The sequence below is a fragment of the Chroicocephalus ridibundus genome, chromosome 7 (assembly GCF_963924245.1).
Source record: "Chroicocephalus ridibundus chromosome 7, bChrRid1.1, whole genome shotgun sequence".
Taxonomy (NCBI): domain Eukaryota; kingdom Metazoa; phylum Chordata; class Aves; order Charadriiformes; family Laridae; genus Chroicocephalus; species Chroicocephalus ridibundus.
Window position 1 is genome coordinate 2,337,501 of NC_086290.1, and position 22,644 is coordinate 2,360,144.

A 22,644-nucleotide genomic window follows, 5' to 3' on the forward strand; every position below is an offset into this window, starting at 1 on the left:
TCTGTGTGTTCTTGGTATCTCCTTGACGTCAAGGTCTGATGAACCACAGACTTCGGTATCTCAGCAGTGAGATCCAGAACTATCATCATGGTGATTTTTGATGCTGCTTAGAAGTCTGTGCGCTGCGTAAGATACCACCTCCAGTTACTGAGAATACAATAAATGTAAGATTCAGATCTGCTCCTCTCCAGGGCCTGGCACTGCACCAAGGATAGAAAGAAGAAATTTCTGTTTGTCCATGGTTTGTAGGTTGATTTTTTTTTCCCAGTAACTGAGTAGAGATCACTAAGGATGGGAGGTGGTACAGCAATCATCATTCCCTTTGGGCAGGGTAGCTGCTGGACAAAGTGCAAAGGACTGGGACGCTGAAGAGAGGTCAAACCCACTTCTCCCAGTTGCTGGAACAGTGCTCTGACCACACGATACTGATTGCTCTGGAACATGGAGTCTCTGTTCTCTCTCTCAGAATGTGTGAAAACTTCTCAAAGAACACTAGGAAAAAAAGCACTGATAAACAGGAATCATGATTGTATCCTGCTTATTAAGGAATGTATTTGTGTGATAATGTGCTGACAGAATACATGAGCAGGTCCTTAATGAAGAACCTGAAATCTTATTTCCTTTTTTCCAGGCACTAATATTCTACAAAAGCATACATGATTTTCCAGACTCTGCAAGTCTTGAAGACAAGCAGGGAAGGCATCACTAGCCTCTGCTGGCCAGGTTTGGATAGAAAGCACACAAAAAAATGGAATGCCATGGAACATGATTCTGTTGGAGTATGAAAGTACAATACATGCCCTCAGAACACGTCAGTGGTTGAATGTGGCTTCTAAGCATTAACAGACTAAAGCATTCAGAACTGCCAACGTTCAGGTGATACTAGACCTGTCTGGAGAACAAGGCTCCTTTGCAGCTGGGGTACCTCAAGGATCAGACAGGCACTGAACAGGGTTTCATTATGACAGTACGATCTAAGCACCTAAATTCCATTTACTTCCTTCTTTGGACCTGGTCTAACTTTAAAAGAATACTGTCCCTCTGAAGGCAACGCCATGTGATTCTTCACAGTTACTGTCCAGAAGCTGAGTTATGGTCAAATTGTTTTGGTACCAATAAAAGGTAAGCTTATGGCTGTCAACTTTCTTCCAGCTTAATCAGAGTATTTCCTGATGTAGACGAGTCCTAATCCTATGGTGCCAGAAGGGTCATGGTTTTCTTTTGAAGTTTCCAGTCCAGCTTTCTAGGCTTATCAAGAGTTTTTCAGACTCCTGAAGAACAAGTTTGCTATCAATGGCAACTGCTCAGAGAACTCTTGAGAGTTTTAAGGCTTCTTGTACTCTTATGCTATATTTTACTCCTTGATTTTCCCTTTTAGCTAGACTCTTCTAGAGTTATGAAATCAATGCTTTTCCCTTTACTCTGATTCATATGTGGTTAACACTATAAATTCACAACAAACAGAAATCAATGAACATATCAACTCCAAGTCAATTCCACTTCCCTTAAGGAACTTTGCCCAGTTCAGTATCTCCAATAAATTTCCTTCACCAAACAAGCACAAACACACTGTTCTGCTCAAATCCCAAAGCAGGCCATGTAAACAGACTGGTGTTGCTGCATTCCCCGGAGTTTAGAAAAATAAGGCACTTTCAGATCAGCAGTGACTTCCCAACATGACCATGGTTACTGGAGAGCAGCCTGCCACTCTGACATTTAAATCTGAAATCTGATGTACTTAGGTCATAACATAATCACCTCCTCCTCCCTGGCTACTCCAGCTAAACCTCTCCCTTTTACTCATCTCATTAGTAACCAACTTTGTGTTTATAAAGCAATAGTAAACAGAGTTATCCATTGTCAAGGCAGAAAATAATTTAAAAAATATCTCAAATACAGGGTCATAGTTTCATCCACGTATCTTAAAAAACAGATAAACGACATTTGAAACTGCCATAATAATTACCCCCTGGGTAAAACTCCCACTGAATTCAGTGGCACAAGGTGATTGCTATCCAAGCAGGGTGCAATCCAGGATACCCTTTGTACAGCCAATGAAAGCAAAAGTTCTGAAAACCTTGATCTGGCTGCTCTTGCGCAGGCCTCTTCAAGTGTGCACGCGGAGCCCAACCAATTTCACTGCGATGCTTCGCGCTACACAGCTCCTCCTGCTTTCCTCTGAAAGTAGAAGTCCACATCTGCTATCTGCTAAGTGGCAAAGTCAGCTTCTAGTCTTTCTCCAACTATCTGGCATATTTTGAATTTTTGAGGATTAATTTCTTTAACAGTCAGTGCTGATTGATTGCTAACCATACAAAATACTTCGGTCAATGAGTACGAGCCTGTTTCCAATTTTGAGGGTGATATTTAAAAGATCAGTGAGTTTTAAAGGAAACCTGAAGCAATTCTATGAATATGCTTTCTTTTGTGTTTGGTCTAGGACACAGAAATTGCACAAATTTTGTTCATGACTGTTCACGCATCTATTATGAGTATCTAAATAGACAGTAAGTCTTGAATTCAATCAGCTGTGTCTGGCTGCTTGGCTACAGTCTTGGATGCATTGTCTGCTCCTGAATCCAAGTGGAAGATGTGTGTGGTACTTTTCTTTCACCCACCCATGCTTAAGCTCAGGCACACTTTATACCTGCCAACTGACAGCTCCTGTCAGAAGTCCAGTCTGTCTTAGCAACATAATTTGCACGACAAAGTGAGTCATACCAGCATTCTCAGGATCCATAGGACATTCTTTCCTTTAGTTACCCACATGCAGAAGGATCATTCAGTCACCAAAGCCTTTTACCCTCCCCTTCAAGGAGCCAGTGCTTTCTCTTCCTCAAACTGATCATCATGGAAATCTAAGCCTGTCTTTCCCAGAAGCAGCTCTTCCCTGAAATCTCTTTAGAAAATGAGTGCCTGCTGGCTAATGCAGTGGATGCTTGCAACTATCCGTCACTTCACACCAGTCCACATTCCATGACTTCTCTGAGATGACTTACATGCATGCTGAAGCTCTCCTCCCCTTCTTTCCCTGTGCTGGCATTAGCAGTTGTCATCACAGACCTAGGAACTGATGAGGCTTTTTTGTGAGGGGCAAAAAGGAGGTAGCTGTAGGATCGGTGCTCCAATCCAACCCACAAAGCACACACTATGGCCAGTCAAAGGACTTGAAAAAGAACTCAGATACCTTAAACACTCACCACAGAATTCGGTTGGCGTTGCCTATAGACTGCCCATCAATGACTTTGCTGCCCATCAATGACTTTGCTGCCCAATTCTAGGTGTGTCTGCCGTGGATCATTTTTATGAGTCTATATACATATTTATAAATCAAACCCATTTATAAAATCAATGATGTGCCTCTAGGACAGAGGATGAAGCCCTCTGCTTGATGCGAGGTGGCTGCCACCCCCTTCCCAAGGCCCCACCTCATCCCCCTGACCCAAGATGGCGGGCTCCCTCCGAGATGGCGGGCTCCCTCCGAGATGGGGGGCTCCCTCCGAGATGGCGGGCTCCCTCCGAGATGGGGGGCTCCCTATGAGATGGGGAGCCCCCTCAGAGATGGGGGGTTCCCTCTGAGATGGGGGGCTTCTTCAGAGGTGGAGGGCTCCCTCCAAGATGGCAGGCTCCCTCCGAGATGGGGGGCTGCTGCTGTCCCTAGGAAAGGACCGCATGGCAACCGTCTGCCACTGCATTTTCCAGACTTTTTCCAGGAATTATTTTTTTGAACGGGGCACCTCCATCAGCAAAGGGTCTTTCTGTCACTGAATGTCTTACGTCTTTTGCCACAGCCCGGCAAAGGAATACCTATGCCTTATAATACAAACAAATAATCCCAGAGAATGTAGTTGAAAACAAACAAGTAAATATATAAAACAAATTCACCAAAATTAGCTTGAGGACGCCAGGTCTTAGTCACTTTACTTCACAGAAAAATCCAAACCAGAAGCCAAACCAGAAGCTTCCAGCCAAGTTAAGAGACAGGCAAGAAAGAGTTCAAATGGCAGGGAGGCCATGGCCGCCTGGACGCCTTCATGCCCTCCCTGACCCATTCCCAGCCCGCCCGCTCCCCACCTTTTCTGGGATTTCCCCATTTTCCGCAGGGCTCTACCTGCGGGTGCTGCCCAGAGGCCGTTCCCCGGAGGTGCTGCCCGGGCCCCGTTACCGGAGCGGGGCGGCGGGACGCCCCTCAGGCCGCCTCGAGGGCGAGGGGCGGGTGGGAGGCCGCGCTGCCGCCGCGGGGAGGGGTCCGGGCGGGCTGCCCTGCGCTGAGGCGGCGGCCGGCGACACTGTCCTCCACGTCACTTCGAGGAAAAGGAGCCGGTGTCGCCCGCGGGGACCCGGGGAAGGGCACCGGGGAAGGGAGGGGTGCCCGGGAGCCGCTCCTCAGCCAGCGGGAAAGCGAAAGCGAAATCGCCGGTGGCGGAGGGAGGTGTCTCGGCGGCGGCCGGAGGGGCAGCGGGGAGGCCGGCGCCCGGCGCTGCGCAGGACCTTGCAGGGGAGCGTTCGTCGCAGCGCGGCCGGCCGCCGCCGCAGGGACCCGCGGCCGCTGTAAGTTGTGTGAGGCTCCGCTCGCCCCCCTCAGGCCGGGGCGCTGGGCCTGGTGCGGCCTTCCCGGCGGGACCGGCCTCCCCGCACCGCAGAGGGGGGCCGGGACGGGCTCGTCCGGGGAGGCGAGGGGCTGGAGCAGGCGGTTGGGCTGCGGGAGAGACGTGTTTTGGGTCCACAAGAGAAGGGAACCACAAGAGAAGGGTGGCGGTGCAGAGGTGGGCCTCGGCTGGCAGCTGGGCTGTCCTGTGGAGAAGCCAAACGAAGGTGTTTTCCAGTTATGCACTTTCCCAAGTCAGGAATGGGTACACAAGTGAGTAAATTTTGGGTTACTTAATGTAAAGCAGAAAGGGATTCCTGCATCGTTGGCCAAAGACGGCCTCAATGCTGAACCGCGTTGTTGAATGCAGTGGGGATGGTCGTGTCGGGTAAGAACCAAGCTTGGGATTTCCAGGTGGGAACGTGTGAGATGTCCGCAAGGGTCAGGACACTGCTGCCTGGGTCCTGGCAGTTGTCAGAGGCACTTAGAGACTCTCTCACCTGCCGTGCCAAGCTCTCGCACTGCTGCAGCACCCATAGGCTCGGGAACCTGCACCCCTTAGCATCTGTTTGCGGATCAGTGGCCCATCAGCTTCTCTAAATTCCTTTTTATCTACCTCCACTAAATGTTGTGGCAACAGATTCCAGATTTTACAGTATCTGTGTAAAGGAAGTGATTTTCCATTGTATTAAGCAGGTTTAAGGGTTGTATCCGTTAAGCACAGAGCACACAGGATGTTAAACATGTATCACAGTACAAAAGCAGTGTAAAGGTAAGTACATAAAGTTTCAGGACTGAAAAATTACATTGTGCCATGCAGAATTCCTCACATGTCTCTGGCATTTATGCTTAGTAAGGAAGAAAGCTTCAGATATCCAATATATATCACTTTTGCCTATAAAATGGTGCAGCATTTACATTTAAAAATTCTTTTAGCTCAACACAGCTGCTGCTATTCTGTTCTGCTGCTGCAAAAAAAAAAGCCAATACACACAATGTTCTGATTTCTTTTCTTGTTCCCTCAGGTTTCAATGGATTTCACAAGTCCCCCGCTATCTTTACAAGATAATGGTTTTGTAAGTATTTCCTGATGTGCTGCCTGGAAAAAAAAAATCTATATTTGACAATAGTATCGCTGAGTGAAGGTTTGTGCTAGGGCTGCTAGGACAGTGCTTCTGAAACTTCTTGTCTCACCTTCTTCCATCCTTTTATACTTTGGACATTCCCCATTCCCGCCTCCTCTTTCCATCGGGAGAGTCCCATTCCAAAGTGTCTGCATTACAGATTCTGGGAGAATATTCCTGTCCTGCCTCGCTTGCTCATCCGTCTCTCTGGAGGTTTCTTAGGGGAATTTCCTTTTTCCTGGTGCCTCCCTGGATTCAGTTCCTGCAGTGTGGCAAGTAATTTGGATGGGACTTCCCCCAGAATTTCTTGTGGTTTCCTTCTTATTTTTTCTATTATTTCAGGTTGAAAACTGTTGTCTTAGACAATTTTTCAGTAAAAAACAGGCATTCTTTCTTACCAGCTTCCATCTGTGGCACGTCCATCCTTCTGCTTTCCTGCACTCAGTCCCTTGAGCAAAGGGATTTTTTTCCGGTTTTAAGTTATACACAGATGGGGATTTCCCTGTTGCTTAATAGGCACTTGAAGCTGGACAAAGTAGTGGAAAAAATTATTTTATATTTTATTGTTTTTAGGAAATACCCAGCATTACAAAGAGAATTGACAGGATTATCTAATTTAGACCTTTGCCATGCGTAAATTTCATGGTTCACATTCAAGTTTTATGTAATCTTAAGTAAAAGGGAGGGATTGTTTCAGCAGGTCTCTTTGGATTTTTTTTTCTTTTCTGCAGAATATTGCAGCCATAGAAACAAAACAGAACAGAAGATTTTCTCTCTTCTTGGGCTTTATCCAGTTGTAGTTTTCCTGTGCTTGTAAACTTCTGCCCTGAAGTACTTCAATTATGAAATGCTTCTTTTATTACCTTCCTCCTGCTTGATGTTACCTTTTATTGTCCAATCTCCCTGAGCTTGGAAGCATCCCATTTTGAATTTTTTTTTCTCATTAGGCCTGTATATATATACATTCTCTTAGAGGAACTGCTGAGAAAGTAGATAAAAATTTGTGGGTCTGAGGGGCTTAGTTCCCTGTGGAAGAACATAGAGACAACTTGCTTTTATTATTTATCAAAATATTAGCCTGTGAATATTTTCAGTCAGATAGTTAGCAAATAATGATTACTGACCAGGACGCATTTTCTTAGATTTTTGTCCTGTCCAGCCATTAAATAGTTCAATGATTTGGCCCAAGTGCCTGAATGCATTTTTCAAAAATTCTGTGGTATATGCTATCCTCTGGCATGCAGATTCTAGGAAGATTTAATTATGAAATACAATCGGTCTCTTGACTCACCACATATTTTGCCTGCATAATTGGAGAAAAACAGCAAATGGGCACACAGGCAAAATACACTGGACTTTCATTAATGGCCATACATTGAAATCTGCCATGGCGAAATGATTCATCCAACTGCAGAGGGTATTTTTTTTTTTTTATTCTGAAGCCTCATTTGAATTGTTTGGTGTGTCTCAGTTTTTGCCTAATGGAGGGGAAAACCTGTGTGTGCCTCCTTTTTTCTCTCCAGAGTATGGTAAGCCCCGACCCTGTTGGCACATCACAAGATGAGATGGAAAAACTTAAAGAAGAACTGAAGAAATGGAAGGCAAGTTCTATAAAGCACACAGATTTGTGCAAATTAGCTGAATGATACTTGGAAGACCTTTAGTCCATCCTTCTAAAACCAAATCAACTCTCTCCCAATTATAACGTTTGTCTAACTTGTTCTCTGTTCTTCAATGGTACATGCTTGTGTTCATCTCAGTGGTAACTACATTTCTAAGTCTAAGAAAAATATTTATCCAAAGTGTTAAAAATAAATAAATATAAAGGGCTTACTTAAGGTTTTGTTTGTTCCTGTGGAAGAAAAAAAAAATCAAAAACCTTTTTTTCTTTTTACTGTCCAGGAAAGACTTGAAAAAGCTGAAAAAGTAAAAGCTGACCTTCTTCTCTGTAAATTAAGTGCCAATGAAGAGTGCATTAAAGCAGAGGAGGAGCTGAAAAAGCTCAAGGACTTTCAAGAGAAACAGCATAAGGACATTATTATGTCTAGGGACACCCAGGAGGTATGGAGCAGGCTTTTTTATAGCTCTTAGTGTCTGGGGAGTTGTGAAGGAGGCGTTGATTAGAGAAAATAAGAATAATATCTCCTTTTCAGTTTAAATGGCTTTGCCGGTTTGCAGACTGTACGAGTAGAATGTTCTACGCATAGCTTTCCAGCGGCAGATAAACCAGTGCAATAAAATAAGTCTTAGGGCAGTGTTGCAAGAGTGAAGGCAAAACTGAGACTTATTTTGTATAGAAGACGAAGACTGACAAAACCAGTCTTCCTCTTCCAAGATTCTCCACCAACAGATGAGTTTCAATTTTGTGTGACGGAGGTAAAATTGAACGGGTTGATTCCACTGCTTTGTCAACTCCCAGCCCATCTTACAAGACGTTACAGCACCCAAGGGATTGCTTAAGTGACACTGAGCTGAGCAAGAGCCTGAAGAGGGCTCTTCTTGCTAGGACTACTTGGTCCTAGAACTAATTGGTTCATTACCTCAGTGTGCCACGTGCAATCATCGGTACAGTAATAGAGGTTTCCATAGGCTGTCAAGGAGGTGGTTTCAGTGAAGTTTGGTTTGGCCCGTAAATCACCGATGAGAAATTATGGCTTCAATATTACAAGCTATTAAAATATAATTAATAGGTTAAGTACATTCAGGTTGGCGTGAGATTTTCTGAAAGTTGGTTTTGGTTCTCCAATCATAAATGTTTGGATTTTATGGACAGAAGAGGTCCTTATCATCATCTGGCTTTTGTTTTACGTTATCTTCAGATGATGGGAACTAGTCTAAATGTCTCGAGTGGTTAATAACTTTAAAGGAGTCATCTTGTAATTGTGGATGGCTGGAGCTGACTACATCTGCAGTGTTTCCTTGTCATTCCAGGAAATACTGGATTTAGTTACATGGGCTTTATGCCCATTTAGGATTCATTGGTGTGGAGGAAGTACATAGCAGTTGGGAGGTAGAAGTGTTCCCTCTTCCTGCTGAAGAAGTATAGAGAGGGAAGAGCAGCAGTGTGTCAGGAACTGTCCTCACCTGCTAAACTTTTCAGAAAAGGGGATAACAGTTACTAAGATCACACGTGGTACAAAAACCAGAATGTTTGTGTGTTGACATAGGTTCTGACCTTGCATGTATAAGGAACTGACATAACTATGGAAAGCCCTGTGCGATTTATGGTACGCTGTATGTGCTTGGAAACACTCATTTCAAAAACCCTCTTTCTGTAATTTACTTTGACTGAAACTGCTCCTCAGTGAGTGAATTTACCTTGCAGATAGTTAAAGCAATGCAAAAAATGTATTGTGCTTGGCTGTCGTGTAGAATAATTAAAAGTTGAAACCATTTCTAATGTCTACAGATTTTGCCAAAATATATTTTTGTCTTCTGTATTTTGAATTTTACATTTAATACTTTTTGGGCTGTAGAGAGAACTCAATGTACTAAAACAAGAAAACGCTGAGCTGAAGAGAGAGATTGAAAAGCTCAAAGAAGACCTTGCAGAATATAGTTCTGTGCCTTCGCAGGATAGTCAGGTAAAGTTTGAAATATTTTGCACTTTGTCTTTCGGAAGTGCACATTTTCATTTTGTCAGTTCTAGACAGCCGGGGCCAGTTGTTAGCATGTGAACCTCTACTGGTTTCAATATAAAATACAGCTTGAAGTTTTATTTTCTTATTTTACCTGGAAAGATAATGTGAAGCAGGCTAAGGATATGGAAACAAGTATGTGAGATATTGAAAACATCAGAGGAATGAAGAAAAGCAGAAAATTATTACATGGAAGACACTGGAATGAAAAATACACATAGCATTAGTAATTTTCAAGTACTCTCATACTAATTGGGCAAGAGGGTGGAAGAAAGGGAATATGTCAATTATATGGCAAGTGTAGCATTTATTTTAGCCTGTATTGAGCTTGATTTGATTATAGTTTTTCTCATGTTACTCCAAATCAGAAGTAACTCCGTTTGCAGCCAGATGAATATTAGTGATACTAAATAGATTTAAATGTAGCATCCAAAGTGTCTTTTTGGTGAAACTGCTACTGATTTGTAGGTGTTCAGAAATTGGAACTTCCCTTGTGGAAATTTCGGCTTTTAAAAACCCATTTTCATTCTGAATTGGAACAAACCCAAATATTTTGGGGAATTTACAGTAAAAGGAAAACTGTCATCATTCTTTGTTTATACAGAGACTGAAACTCTATCCAAGTGTTACCTTGTTTAATGTTAGCAATATTGTAATATTAGCTTTAGCTTTCTAAATTCCATTTCTAAATTTAGAAGATGTCAGTTAAGTCCATCCTATGCAGTCAGTGGACAGGCCAAGGCTCCTCTAGAAGGAGATTCAGTGTGAATTCAGACACCCAGTCTCTGAATTATCGTTCGGAAGAATGTCTCTCTTTCCCTTGGCAGTAGAAGGAATGGAAAGAAAGTGGGCTCATAGATAAAATCCTAGTTTTGAAGATAGGTAGCAGGAATGCTTTCATTAGTCTGGTTATATTATCTTAATGCAAACAGTATTTTTCTTCTACACAGGGTTTTATTTTGAAATAGTTACGTAAAGGGGAAAAAAGAGTTATCTGAAACTCCCTCAAGTTTATCAAAGCAGCCTTTCCTAACCAACAGTTTCATGAAGAGTTTTAATCTATCCTAGTTATAAAATAACTATATATATATTCCTAGTTGTAAAGTAACTATATATATAGGGATAAGATATTCCTAACTATTTTACTAAGATGGCAACATCGAAGGCTGTTTATTAGCAGACTTCCCATTGCTGTAGAGCAGTGATGCAATTAGGCAAAAATAAATAGCAACACAAAGGCCTCTGATACTTGCAAATTTTACATACTTTGCAAACTTTGCAAATTTGACATACCAAAAGTAGTATACTTCTGCAGGTGGAAGTGTGGACTTCAGTTGAATTTTTACTGTATCAAGTTTAAGTTTGAGGATAATCAAAGAGAAAACAAAAAACCCATCCCACTGACAAAAATCCCAGGAATAGACAAGTAGAACTAGTCAGTTTAGTTAGAAGAGTTATACCTGTTTTACCAGCCATGACTTCAATCTGCTTGACTGTTAAACTTTCAAAATACAAAATATATGTAGCACTTCAAGGAAAGACTACTGTTTGTTTTTCTGTTCTGCAATAAATTACAGAATTATTTTTTTGCCCCTTATCTTGATTCTAAAATACTAGATTAAAAAAAAGGTAGCGGGAATGAAACTGAAGTTCACTCACATGGAAGACATGAGGGATGATTATTCAGATATGGATACTCACTGTGTTTTTGGTGCAACTACAAAAATTCCATTCAGACTGAATCAAAACCAGGCACTGCTTACTTTTGAAGATGAAGAAGGTATGATGCATATTTTAAGCATAAAATTAATGTCTCTGATGTATTTCATTGCCAAAAGAAGATTTACATAAACGTTTTGGAAAAAAAAAATCAACAACAGCCAAAGAAAGAATACACAGAGAACCTTTCACTACTGTGATACCAATCAGTAGAACAAATTTCTTGCAAGCCCTCTGCCTGTCTTCGTTGGATTACCAGATTTCTGGTCTCAGCTAATACAAACAATACTTGATGTTTGAAACTGGGAATATGTTTCTACCTTACAGAGTATTGTCAAGAATGAGTCAAAATGTTTTGACAGCAGAAGTTGATTTTTTTTCTTTACTCTGGGCAGTACCTTATTGTGACAGCAGTTATGTTGGTTAAATGTACACGTCAGATGATGGGTAGATCTGAGACACAGGGATGGTGTGGTCTGTACCTTGCTGGCTTCCCACTGGGATAGTTGCTGTTTGGCCAGTCTGGTGCCTGCCCACAAGGAGCCTGCAGGCTCTGCTCGGTGGGTAACTCGCCCACCGAGTATATTCCAGGTACATATACGCGAGTATATCTCAGATACAAAGCTAGTGATGTGGTTTTCATCCAAGGATATTTTAAATGAAACATGAGAAGTCTAGTATTTGATACAGTGAGAGCATCTTCTGACAGCATAAAGATTCTATATTATTCTATTCTATACTATTCTATTGTACTATTCTAAAGACGGTACAATATTTTACCTGTTGCCTATAACCAATGAGACTTTATGGAAACAGACATGCCTGAAGACATGGATAGTGGGATCTGCTTGCCTAACTGTTATTTATTTCTCCTTTATTGATGCAAAAGGACATTTTACTTATAAGGCTGGGGAATAATTTTGGTTTTACCTTTGATTAAACAAAGCTTTTCATATGTGAAAACTTATGATTTTCCTTAGTTGCCCAGAGACTGATAAAAATGGGTAAGCATACTGTGAACCTGGACAACAAAATAGCAGATGTGAGTGTGAAGCCTTTTACACTTGACATGGGAATCAAATTTGAGGTAATCAACTGAAATATGAAACTGTAAAGATACAAACTTGCAGTTCTTAAAGTGCTTTAAGTTCGGGGTTTTTGGGTGTTCTCAGTCACAAAGCACACAAAATTATTTTTTTAGCTCCATGTCACTATGTCGGGAAAGAAGATCAATGTTTCAGAAGTACCTGACCTATCCATTCCTGAAGACTGGGTGAGAGACAAATTAGAGCTGAACTTCTACAAATCTGAACAGGGCGGAGGAGGAGAAGTAGAACATGTGGGCTATGACAAGCAGTCTAGAACAGCCGTTATTACGTTCCTCAGACCTGGAGGTATAGTATGTGATATTTTCTTAGCTAGATGTACAGGCCATATTGTCCATTCTGCATTCCATTCCATTCCATATTATATTCTGTGTTAACTTAACCACTGAATGTAGCAAATTCTTCCCACGGAGAGTTAAGTAGATCAGGAAAAGATGTGGGTTTGCCCATACATCTGTAAATAAAGCAGTATTTCATCATACTCCTTTTTGATCAAAAATGACCTGATAGGCAGCTTGTGAGCTTTATTTCTTTCTTAACTTTGTCAAAAAACTATTTTTTCTTTGCATTGCTAGACACTTATATTGCAAAAAGAAAATTAGGAAAATGTGTTTGATTTTAGCTCTTGTTTCATGACAATGAAGTTAGACAGGCATTCAGATTGCCCAACTGTATGAAATTCTATGAAGATCAGTGGAGCCACATCCATTTAGAGCAGCTGCTTTAGATTTATTTCAGAAGCTTTTGTGGGTATTTAATGATTTTTCTTTTTTGGAAATGCCAGATAAACTTTTTTCAAAATGCATATGAAGAATCTGCAAGTGTGTTATCGTATTTTAGGTTCTAAATACATATAAGAAAGATTAGTCTGTTCTTTGATATGCTTACAAAATGCATTTTAGATTATATTACTCTTACTCCTCTTTCTCTCATTCTCCATTACAGCAGCTAACGGCTTTGTGAACTGTACTAAATACCCTTTCTTTGTAAATGGAAGGTGCTATAGGCTTTCTGTGTCCCCAGACATCAACGTACACTTGGAAAAGTTTCAGGTAAAAGAATCTAGCCCAGGCTAACCCCTAAATAGAAGAGATACATGGGAAATAGGAGATATGAGCAGAATTTTCAGTTCTGAGGACCGCAGAAGCTTTTGTGTCATGCACTTTGTGAAACTTAATAGCAAGCGTGAGTCTGCAATATGCTGCTCTGCTGATAATCTTATGTTTTGCAGTGTGAAAGCTATAATTTATTTTTAAATAGTGTGCACGTCTTTCCTTGATCAAATTATATCATTACTTACCACAATGTCTGTGCTAGACAGGAGGCAGATACTGAACTGTTTGTGAATTAGGTTAATAGTAGACAACGTTTTTCCAAGTCACAAAGCACTGTCATATTCATCCCTAATGAGAGGCCTTGTTGATAGTCTCAGCAGAGACCCTTGTTGTTCTGTGAAACGTCTGCTCGTTCATTTTTTTCATTCATTCATTCAACCCAAATAATGACTTATTTTCCTGTAACTCTGCTTGCTCATCGTATTCTCACTGAAATTGTCTTTCACTTTGTATGAATAGATTGTAATCAAGTCAGTATTGTGTATATAATCAGGCCTTTATAATTAAAGCATTGACTAGAGTGTGTGCGTTTATGAGATACAACAGCATTCTTTGCAGGTGTATATCATGTATTGGCATGGGTTTTTATGAAGTGATGCTGTCTGGAGTCATCAGAGATCCCCAAATCCAGTGTCTGTGTGCATTCAGGAGTGGAGGACGCACCAGTTGAGGAGGCTGGGTGCTTTGCCTATTGAACTAGGTGTATTATGATAGAGTTCAGAACTGCTGCTATACTCAGTGATAGAAATATACCACACCATCCAAAGTCTTAAAATGTCATCAAAAATCCTAGCCGTATCTGATCAAGGATATGTTTATTTCCTTTAGATGTACATGCAGCAGCTGATGTTTAATGCGAGTTTGTTTTTCTTTCCTCACTAGCTCTATTGTGGGATTTCTAAGAAGACCATTCTGTTGAAAGGAATTCAAGAGGTGGAAGATGATGAGGAAAGTGTACAGGACATGATTGAAATTCATTTTCAAAAGCCTAGTAATGGCGGCGGGGAAATAGAGAATATCAAATATGTATCAAAAGGAGTAACATGGGTTTGTTTTGAGGAGGATGCTTAGCATGCCGTAGAGGAAATTGTAGGTTGAACTCACGAAGTTCCAAGTATTCGCATCATCAGAGGCGTCGAAAGTTATGTACCTTGTACTTTAATGTTCTGAAATTTATACTTGAAAAAGAGGAATGACCTGTCTTTCTGATTTGTGTAACAGCACAGACTGCATAGAAATTCAGTAAAACTCACTGCTTGGTGTCCCAGAGGTTCTTGATTATAGTCACAGTAAAAGCCTTTACCAGCACTTGAAACTTAAACGTAAGATTGCTTTCTGCACATTTGCAGATTTTGTATCTTGCACATTTCAGACGGGTCACTCCCAAGTGGGATAAACCTATTCCTTCTTGTATTTTGGTTACAAAAGCCATATGTTATACCATAAGATTATAGCCTGGTTTATTGTTTACTTTTAACATTTGTTTCTACAATGACATTTTTTTATTATTTTTGTTCATGATTTTGCTTACTTTAAAATATTAAGAGTTGAGATCATTCTTTACCTAAACTAGATTATTTTGGGGAAACAGTCTGATGGGGTTTGCTGCATGTGACTGGCCAGACTGCTGGCTCTGGGAGGGTATGGAGGGATGGGTCGGTTGGAAAAAGGCATATAGAGTTAAGGACGTTAATTTTTTTCAGCATGTAAAGTCCCCCTTTTGTTTCCAGTTCATCCTTCCAGTTGCCATTCTAAAAGATCTTTGAAATAAAAAGGAAGTGCAAAGTTGGGGGTGGATTATTTTCCAAGGAGGGGTGTTTTTCCTGTTCTGCTGTCAGCCTTTTTATTTGCTACCTTTGGGGGCTGAAATGTTTTGGCAACTTAACTTCAAAGTAGCACGGCTTTAACATTAAAAATAATTTATTTTTATAGTCTTTGACATCTTGTTATGCAGGAAAACGACACTGCACCAAACTCAGATATACCTCAGATACATCCTCAGGTATATCTATTATATACACCTCAGGTATATCTATTATTATTCTATTATTATTCTAATTATTATTATTATTCTAGAGAAGCTGTTAGTAGACAATAGATAGCGTTGAATATGGGAAACGAAAAGGCTGCCAGCACCGCAGTTGATTTTTACTGTGAATTTACTGTTGGGTGAGATACATGTGACTGCAGCACCTCTTGCTGTCTAGTGCGTGCAAAGGCACGGATGGATTACCTGAAAATTATGAAGTAATAATAAAAAAAAAAAAGTAGTACTACTGGAGTATTTATGGAGATTGTGTACTTTTGCATGTAACGGTCTTAAAATCTTGGTAAGATCAGATGCTTTAAAAAGAAAGCGGGGAAACCTGGTGAAGGTGAAAAATGTCATTAACTGTACCAGTTTTAATGATGAAAAACGAGAATACAGAATTTAGGTGATGTTTCTATAAATGGCAACATCCCTTTTCCTACCTACTGGAGTGAAGTTACCTCTGACTGAAGTCTGAAGAAGAGCTGTATGAACTTTTTCCGTGCCCGTACTGCCTACAGGTACTTCACCGCCTCACCGGTGCCGCTCCCACCCTGAGCCGAGCCTCCACGCCGACTCAGTCCCACAGCCCCTGTGGGTTTTCACTAATTGTGAAAATCGGGTTATTGCTCCTTCTCGAGCTTCCTCAGCGCGGGGTCGGCGGGAGGCGGCCCGGGGAAGGCCCCCCCCCTCCGGCCGTGGGGCTCCCGCAGCGCCGGGGCCGCCATTTCCCTTCGCTTTCCCCGCCGGGCGGGGCCCGCCGAGCCCTCCAGCTCCTCCCCGCGAAGGGAGGCGGCCGCCCGTCGCCCCGGACGCCGGTGGAAGCCTCACCTCAGCGGAGCGGCGGCCATGGCAAGTGCCGGTGGCGGGCGGGCAGGCGGGCAGAGCCGTGAGGGGAGCGGCGGGGCCGTGAGGGGAGCGCCGCGGCGGCGGGAGGCGGCGGCGGCCGTCAGAGGGGACGGGACGGGACGGGCCGGGCCGGTTCCCGGCGGGAGGTTTCGGGGGTGCTGAGGGCGGGGGAGAGCCCGGGGCTTCCTGCCGGCCCTCTCGTCCCTCCGGAGCGCCCTCGCAGCGGGGTGGAAGGAGGGGCCGTCTGCTGCACCGCTGGTGAAAAGCTTCGGGGGGTTAAAAGTAACGGCGCCATGAGGGAAAGCAGCGAGTCGCGTCCGCCCCTCGCTCGGTTCCCGCACGGAAGAACCGCTGCGTTCCCAGGCAGCCGCGGCCTGCTGTCCTGGCCCTCCTGTGGGGGTAGCAGCGGCTCTGATTTCCCTCTCACTAACATTAATACTTCAGTTTTTTAATAATAGTGATAACCGATGAGGCCTATGGGTAAGTCTTCACATCCGATCACTTGCCAGCCTTGACCCGTGTAGCAGACTTGCCAGGAAAGGGCAAATAGTCGCCAGGGCCCGGCATTGCAGTGCTCCTCTCCCCTCTGCCTGCCTGTGTCCGCATGGCACCTCTGCCCCGTCTGGCGACTAACACAGACATGTCTCAGAAGTGATTCAGCACAAACAAACTGTGTCTTTTTGGTTTTTTTTTTTTTGTTGGTTTTTCGTTGTTTTTTTTTCTAACCCCAATAGTAGGCATGAGTGTTCTTCCAAAATACCAGCTGGCAAGGTGCGAGATGCTGTCTGGCAGCAGAGTGCTCCCACTCGTGCAGGGGCTGCGTCGGCTGCGCGAAGCCTGAGAAAATCCTGCATAAAGCTCTGGCAGTCTCGGGAGCACCCTGTTTATATTCTCTTCATGTTGTCTCATTAGTGCAGAAACTTGCTTTCGCACAAGCGTCGCCACCAACATAATTGCCTAATACAGTTAAACCTCCTGGCTTTTTAAATTTGATGGGTGATGAATGCTTTTATGAATTAAAAGCTTGCATGGTGGCACAGTTGAATTGAACGTCCCCTCGGTCCCTTCAGAAACACTGCGGTGGTGGTCTGTAAGGCTTTGGAGGCAGGTTGATGAAGCATTTGCCCCTGGCGGCACGTTCTGCAGGCTTTATAACTGCTCTGCTGGCCCTAACGTTTTATGCAGCCCAGGTCCAGGAGAAACTTTGTGAGAGAAGTCTAAAGAAAGTAGATGGAATGACTGGCCTTGAGTACAGTCGCTGTGAAGTTACTGATAGTTCATTCCCGTGAACGCTGCCAGGCAGACAGACCAAATTATTTTTTTTCTTCCAAAACGTCAATGAACTGTTACAAAATGTACTCAGTGTTCCACCATTTACAGTAATTTTGCTGTGATAGTCCCAGTGAAATGTTACTGTTTATGTCTGTGTAATAAGAATGGAGAGAAAATATGCTTTTCTTAACAAGACATGGATGCAAAGCCTATTTAGGATGGATTTCATGTTTGCAGCATTGGGAGGTTTGTCTCTGATGAGAATCATGTGTGTAGTTAGTTGTTATACGCACTGCGAGTCTCAAATGACTGGGATTATGTTCTTCCAATTTAACAAGGTTATCCATTCAGTAAGTGGAGAGAGATGAGTCAGAGCACAACCCCAGATCCCAGCTCTCATCAATTTAACAAGTAAGGACAGTCTGAATCTGACCCTTCTACTCTGAACAGACAATCCTTACCGAACAGTATATGCAATTACAATTTTTCCTTCTCTTCAAATTTTGGATATTAGAATCAGAGAAAACAACCTTATCAGTGTGACACTGGACCTTTCATTTGAGAAGCTGTTAAATTTAGTTGTAATTTTTACTGCGTTAAGAAGATACTGAGAGGGTGTAAATTACACCTAAGAGCCAGGCCATTTTTTACTGCAGCCTAATGGAAAGGTGCCTGAGGGAGCCTGGCATTCGCTGACATCTGATTCAGCAGTCTTCTTCATTACCCACTAAATGTGCGCGTTCACTGTGCAAAGGGAAGAGGAGTCACTTCAGCGATCTGGGTGAATCAGAGTAACCTCTACGGGAGCTCACCGGTACTCCCCGCGTTTACATTGTGCCATGTCTCTGTGCCCAGGCAACAGGACAAGCTGCTAAATCAGCAAGGACGGTTGTCATCACTGGTGTTCCAGATGGCCTTCTGCACGATGATGTCATGACTGACATACTGGTGATTCACTTCCAAATGTCCAAGAATAACGGGGGAGATGTGGAAGAAGTACTGTATCCAACAATGGAAAAAGGAGTTGCATATGTAACTTTTGAAGATCAAGAAGGTATTTAGATTAATACATGAAATGTAGCCGTCTCCCAAAGAATTAGCCCTAGGTTGTTAGCTCTAAACCAAATAATTTCAAATAGTTTACTGGTACTAGGATTTTATAGAACCAGGAGACTAATACCTCTCTTTTAGTCAGTCAAAGCTTTAGGTTTTTATTTCTGTTCAGTGAAGACATGACTCTGAACAGGTTTTGTGCAAAGCGTTTGTTATGTTTGTTTTTAGGGATAAGTTTGTATCATGCATAATAGATATGATTTTTGTAGTCAGGGCTTTGAGAATAAATCTCTGCCAATTAGTGTTCTAAGAAGACAGGCTTCTGTCTCTCTCTCCACAATTTTGACTAATACATAAAATATTAGGCGAGAATATTGAATTGCCTGCGTGCATGTATGGAAATTGTTAGGGAAAACATGAAGAGAAAACCACCTGTGCAGTGTTCTGCCATCAGACTAGCAATGGCACATTGTCTTACTGTGCAACAAGTGAATCTGGCTTTCTCTTTAGTTGTAGAGAGTGTTCTAAAGAAGGATGACCATCGACTAGAAGACAAGAGGTTGTCCAGATACTATCCGCTGAAAGTAACCCGTTACTGTGAACACGTAAGCGCATTCAGAATTTACCTAGTTGTACTTCCATTGCTATGTTAACCATTACGTAACTTCTGCAATTCAAAATTCTAGGTCTTCAGCTCAGTCACGTCTATCCTCAATATGTCTATTTTCAAAGATCAATTTGTTTTAGAAGATCTGATACAAGAACTTAAAAAGAAGAGCACAGCTTTGAGCTTTGGTCCTTTGCAATCCAATGGGCATATTTCTGTTCAAGGGCCATTTCCAGCAATCAAATTGCTAAGAGACTCTCTCTTACTAAAAGCAAAATCCCTTTCAGAGAAGGACAAAGGAGAAGAAAGTAAGCCCCATCAGAGACCAAGGAGGAGGCTACAGCAACACAGACTTACCACAGAGACAAGTAATTTCATTTATGATGCGGATTGGGAAAAACAAGTGGTTGTCCTTGACACAGATACATATCACTACATGAAGTACTTTTATCCCAGGACATTCCTAGTAAATGATGATGTTGTAATTTCGAACATTACTGATGGTGATATAACTACAGTGTATATTGAGAAAGCTGGAAGTAGGGCTGATGCTGAACAGGTACTAAGAGTCAAAGAGAAAATTGAAAACCGGTCTCTCAAACTCCATAATGCTTTACGTAAAGAAAGGATTTACTTTGAGGAACAAACTGCAGATGAAAAGCGGAGATATAAACAGGTGTGTGAAAGTCTAAAACCCCATTACCCTCATGTTTTGATCAGTCTTTACGATACTCACGTTGATGTTGTAGGTAATTCTTCTGAGATTTTTGAATTTATAAAGGAAGTGAGCAATAAGATTCAGAGCCTGCTTCAAACTAGGTAGGAAGTTAGTGTTCGTGCTTTTTAACATTGTGCTTCTCACACAGACCGTACTGGTGCAACCTGTGCACCTCTGTGTCCCTGCAGATCTGTCACATTCCTCCCACTCACGGGCTGGGAAGGGGAAGTCTGCATACGAGGGTGAACAAGCCCATTCCCCTGAAATTCGGAATTAACTTCAGAACAGGAAACAAATGATCTCTGTATCTCTCGTGAGCTTAGAGACTGAAGAAGTTAGGCCTCCTCTGTCCGGATATAGCCACCTTTTTCCTTTTGTTAGCTGCGTTCTGGGCACACACGCACTCATTTCATCTTGCTGTCAGCGAGCATATGATAAGAAAAGAGGATTTTTTTTTAATAGTTCTCATTAGCATAAGAATTCAGACTGACAAAGCTGGGCGAGCCAATCTGATATGACATACTGCGTTGAAGTTGAGTTGTGTTTCTTTGTGCTGGGAGACAGGAATAGGAGCCTTTTTCTGTTGCCTTTAATCGGCAGAAGGAAGTTCTCGTCATTGGGATGCATGAAGAAGATAGAGCTTTGACACTTGAGGGGATGGAATGTTTTATTAAATTTACAGGCTTGTCATGTCCTGAGAAAGACCTTAGAAGATGGCATTGGAAGTTCTTGACAGTAGAAAATAAGTGTATTTGTTTTCATAAGAGCTGTTATGGGGTTTTTTGCAGCTGTAACAGCATTTGCAGCATCCCATGACAGCATGTTATTTAGACATGAAAGTATATCCAAAGTTTTGATGGGAAAATCTTGGGACATTTAGACTTTTGAATCAGATTCAGTTTATGCAAGTCTGTTTATATATCTATTACAAGGGTCTAAATTGCCATCCTAATTTAGGCTTTTTATAAAACTGATTTAGAAGATAACTTACTTTATGTGTTCAGGATACTTTGTCGAAACATTGAGAGCACCAGCTCTTTTGTCTTATGTGCAGGAAAAGTTTTATTTTTTTATGCCATTAAAGAAATTAGTTATACAAAATATTGTGTCCGTGTTCTTTTGGTTAGAAGCCCAAACCTAAAGCCCAAGAAATGCTTTAGGCGTTTTCTTTTCAGGACTGATTATCCATTGCAATTATGCCAGTGAAAGATAAAATTGTTAAACCAGTGCCAGTGCTCTGTATTAAAATACACTGTCAAAATGGGAAGATGATGATCTTAAGCACTTTGCTGAATTGGAAGTGAGGGGAGTAGTATTTAAAGAATTAATCTCTTCCAAGTTCCCCTGCAGCTCGTCGGTTCACCAAGGGTGTCGGAGATGGGGCTGCAGGTGGGTGCCCAGAGTCAGGCCCTGGAAGAGCCCCTCTTGTGCTTCCCTCCAGCGCTGGGCTCTTTTGGGTGCTCCCCACAGAGCTTAAGCAAAGATGGGAAGTTTTTCAATCTTGTAAAAGAGAAAGTCCTCTACGAAGGATAATCCTTTAATGAAATTAGTGCTCTTCACTAGTGTCCGGATTGGTCTTCCCTTGTCTTTCCTGAAGAGCCCCATTTCTTTCCGATTCATAGCATTAGTATTTCCTGTTCATGGCAATAAATGTTTAGGGCTAGGCTGGTAAACCAGCGGCACTGGTGTCAGTTTGAATCCTGACTGGTTACTACTGGCTGAGTGTCACTTTTTGAGTCAGTTTTGACCACAGAAGAGCTTGCAGCAGTGGTACAGGTGTCACTCAGGTCTCGTTGCCTGGCAAGCACGTGGTTTTCGCTGAATGCTTTTCAGTCAAAACCTGAAAATCTTGAAAACATCACAGTTGGATAAAATTTCGTTGTTGAATCCTGGTTCAGTTGCGGCAGCTCTTCTGATTCAGTTGCTGAACGCCCCTTTGCCACCACGTCCTTGGCAGCGCTCGGCTGCCGAGTGCTGGGGCTGTTTCTCGCCCCCAGCCAGTGTTGTTTCATTGTTTCCTGGTGCTCTCCCATCTGCTGTCTGTGGTCTCATACTAAGAATGTCATTTCTTTAGACAAAAAAGAACGTTGCGTTGGTTGGTTTGTGTTTATGGAATGCCTACTAAATAGGGATCTGGATCCGGGCTAGATGAGCAAATAGTAGCTGTTGTTATGCTCCAGGCTTTATGGGCTGTTTTTTCACGTTGGATTTGCAGCAGCCTTGGCCAGGAACATGCCACCTTTGTCACCTCTGATGGTTCCTTGTGTCTGTACAAGGGCAGGGTCTTTCCTAGTGATAGTAGAGAGGCTGTGCCACTTATGGCCTCTGACTGATGGAGCTACTCTCAGATTTAACCCCAGCAGCAGCAAAAAAAAAAAGCTGTGGTCCACCAGGATAGACCAGCATTTGCTGTAAAACATAAACAGCGCTTCAGGAGAATAACATCATAAGCAAAACAGGCATTTGTTCCTTCCTTCATGATGCTGGTATCACAGAAAACAATAGATGCTTAGGAAAAAATGAAAGTCCAATTTTGTCATTACCATGAATACTTAAACAAATACAACAAAACAAATTGGTCTTAGGTCCAGTAAGAGACTTGCCAGCTCTTATTCTCACAGTTATTTTTATGGCAAGCAAAGCACTGCTGTATCTATTAAACTCCACTTGACAAAGGCATTTAGTATTTGTGTATATTGGAAAATATCCGGGAGACGGTATTGGATGTTTTTCCTAGATCTAAACTAGTGGCGCTGACTCAGTATTCTCAGTGTTGGGTTTGTGCTTTTAATTTTGAATAGAGAACTTGCTCGTGGGACCTCAACA

At 42.4% G+C, this 22,644-nt stretch overlaps 2 protein-coding genes across 2 annotated transcripts; both read left to right on the top strand.

Moving 5' to 3' along the window:
• Positions 1–4,566: 4,566 nt before the first annotated feature.
• NMI (N-myc and STAT interactor) lies at positions 4,567–15,540 on the top strand. Its single transcript, XM_063342168.1, has 10 exons — positions 4,567–4,861; positions 5,614–5,664; positions 7,236–7,320; positions 7,622–7,773; positions 9,189–9,296; positions 10,968–11,130; positions 12,050–12,156; positions 12,271–12,463; positions 13,121–13,227; positions 14,173–15,540. The coding sequence occupies exons 1-10, from the start codon at positions 4,829–4,831 to the stop codon at positions 14,359–14,361; spliced, it is 1,188 nt and encodes a 395-aa protein (XP_063198238.1). The 5' UTR covers positions 4,567–4,828; the 3' UTR covers positions 14,362–15,540.
• Positions 15,541–16,069: 529 nt separating this feature from the next.
• RBM43 (RNA binding motif protein 43) lies at positions 16,070–20,913 on the top strand. Its single transcript, XM_063342443.1, has 4 exons — positions 16,070–16,171; positions 18,296–18,494; positions 19,004–19,098; positions 19,180–20,913. Exons 1-4 carry the CDS (start codon positions 16,169–16,171, stop codon positions 19,921–19,923), a joined length of 1,041 nt encoding a protein of 346 aa, XP_063198513.1. The 5' UTR covers positions 16,070–16,168; the 3' UTR covers positions 19,924–20,913.
• Positions 20,914–22,644: the final 1,731 nt, after the last annotated feature.

Excerpts from the sequence above, each read along its gene's own strand:
- NMI (XM_063342168.1), top strand. The coding sequence starts at position 4,829 with ATGCACTTTCCCAAGTCAGGAATGGGTACACAA. Across the intron at positions 9,297-10,967 it reads TGCCTTCGCAGGATAGTCAG|ATTAAAAAAAAGGTAGCGGG; the intron begins GTAAAGTTTGAA and ends CTAAAATACTAG. Across the intron at positions 13,228-14,172 it reads TACACTTGGAAAAGTTTCAG|CTCTATTGTGGGATTTCTAA; the intron begins GTAAAAGAATCT and ends TTTCCTCACTAG.
- RBM43 (XM_063342443.1), top strand. Across the intron at positions 18,495-19,003 it reads AACTTTTGAAGATCAAGAAG|TTGTAGAGAGTGTTCTAAAG; the intron begins GTATTTAGATTA and ends CTTTCTCTTTAG. Across the intron at positions 19,099-19,179 it reads TAACCCGTTACTGTGAACAC|GTCTTCAGCTCAGTCACGTC; the intron begins GTAAGCGCATTC and ends TCAAAATTCTAG.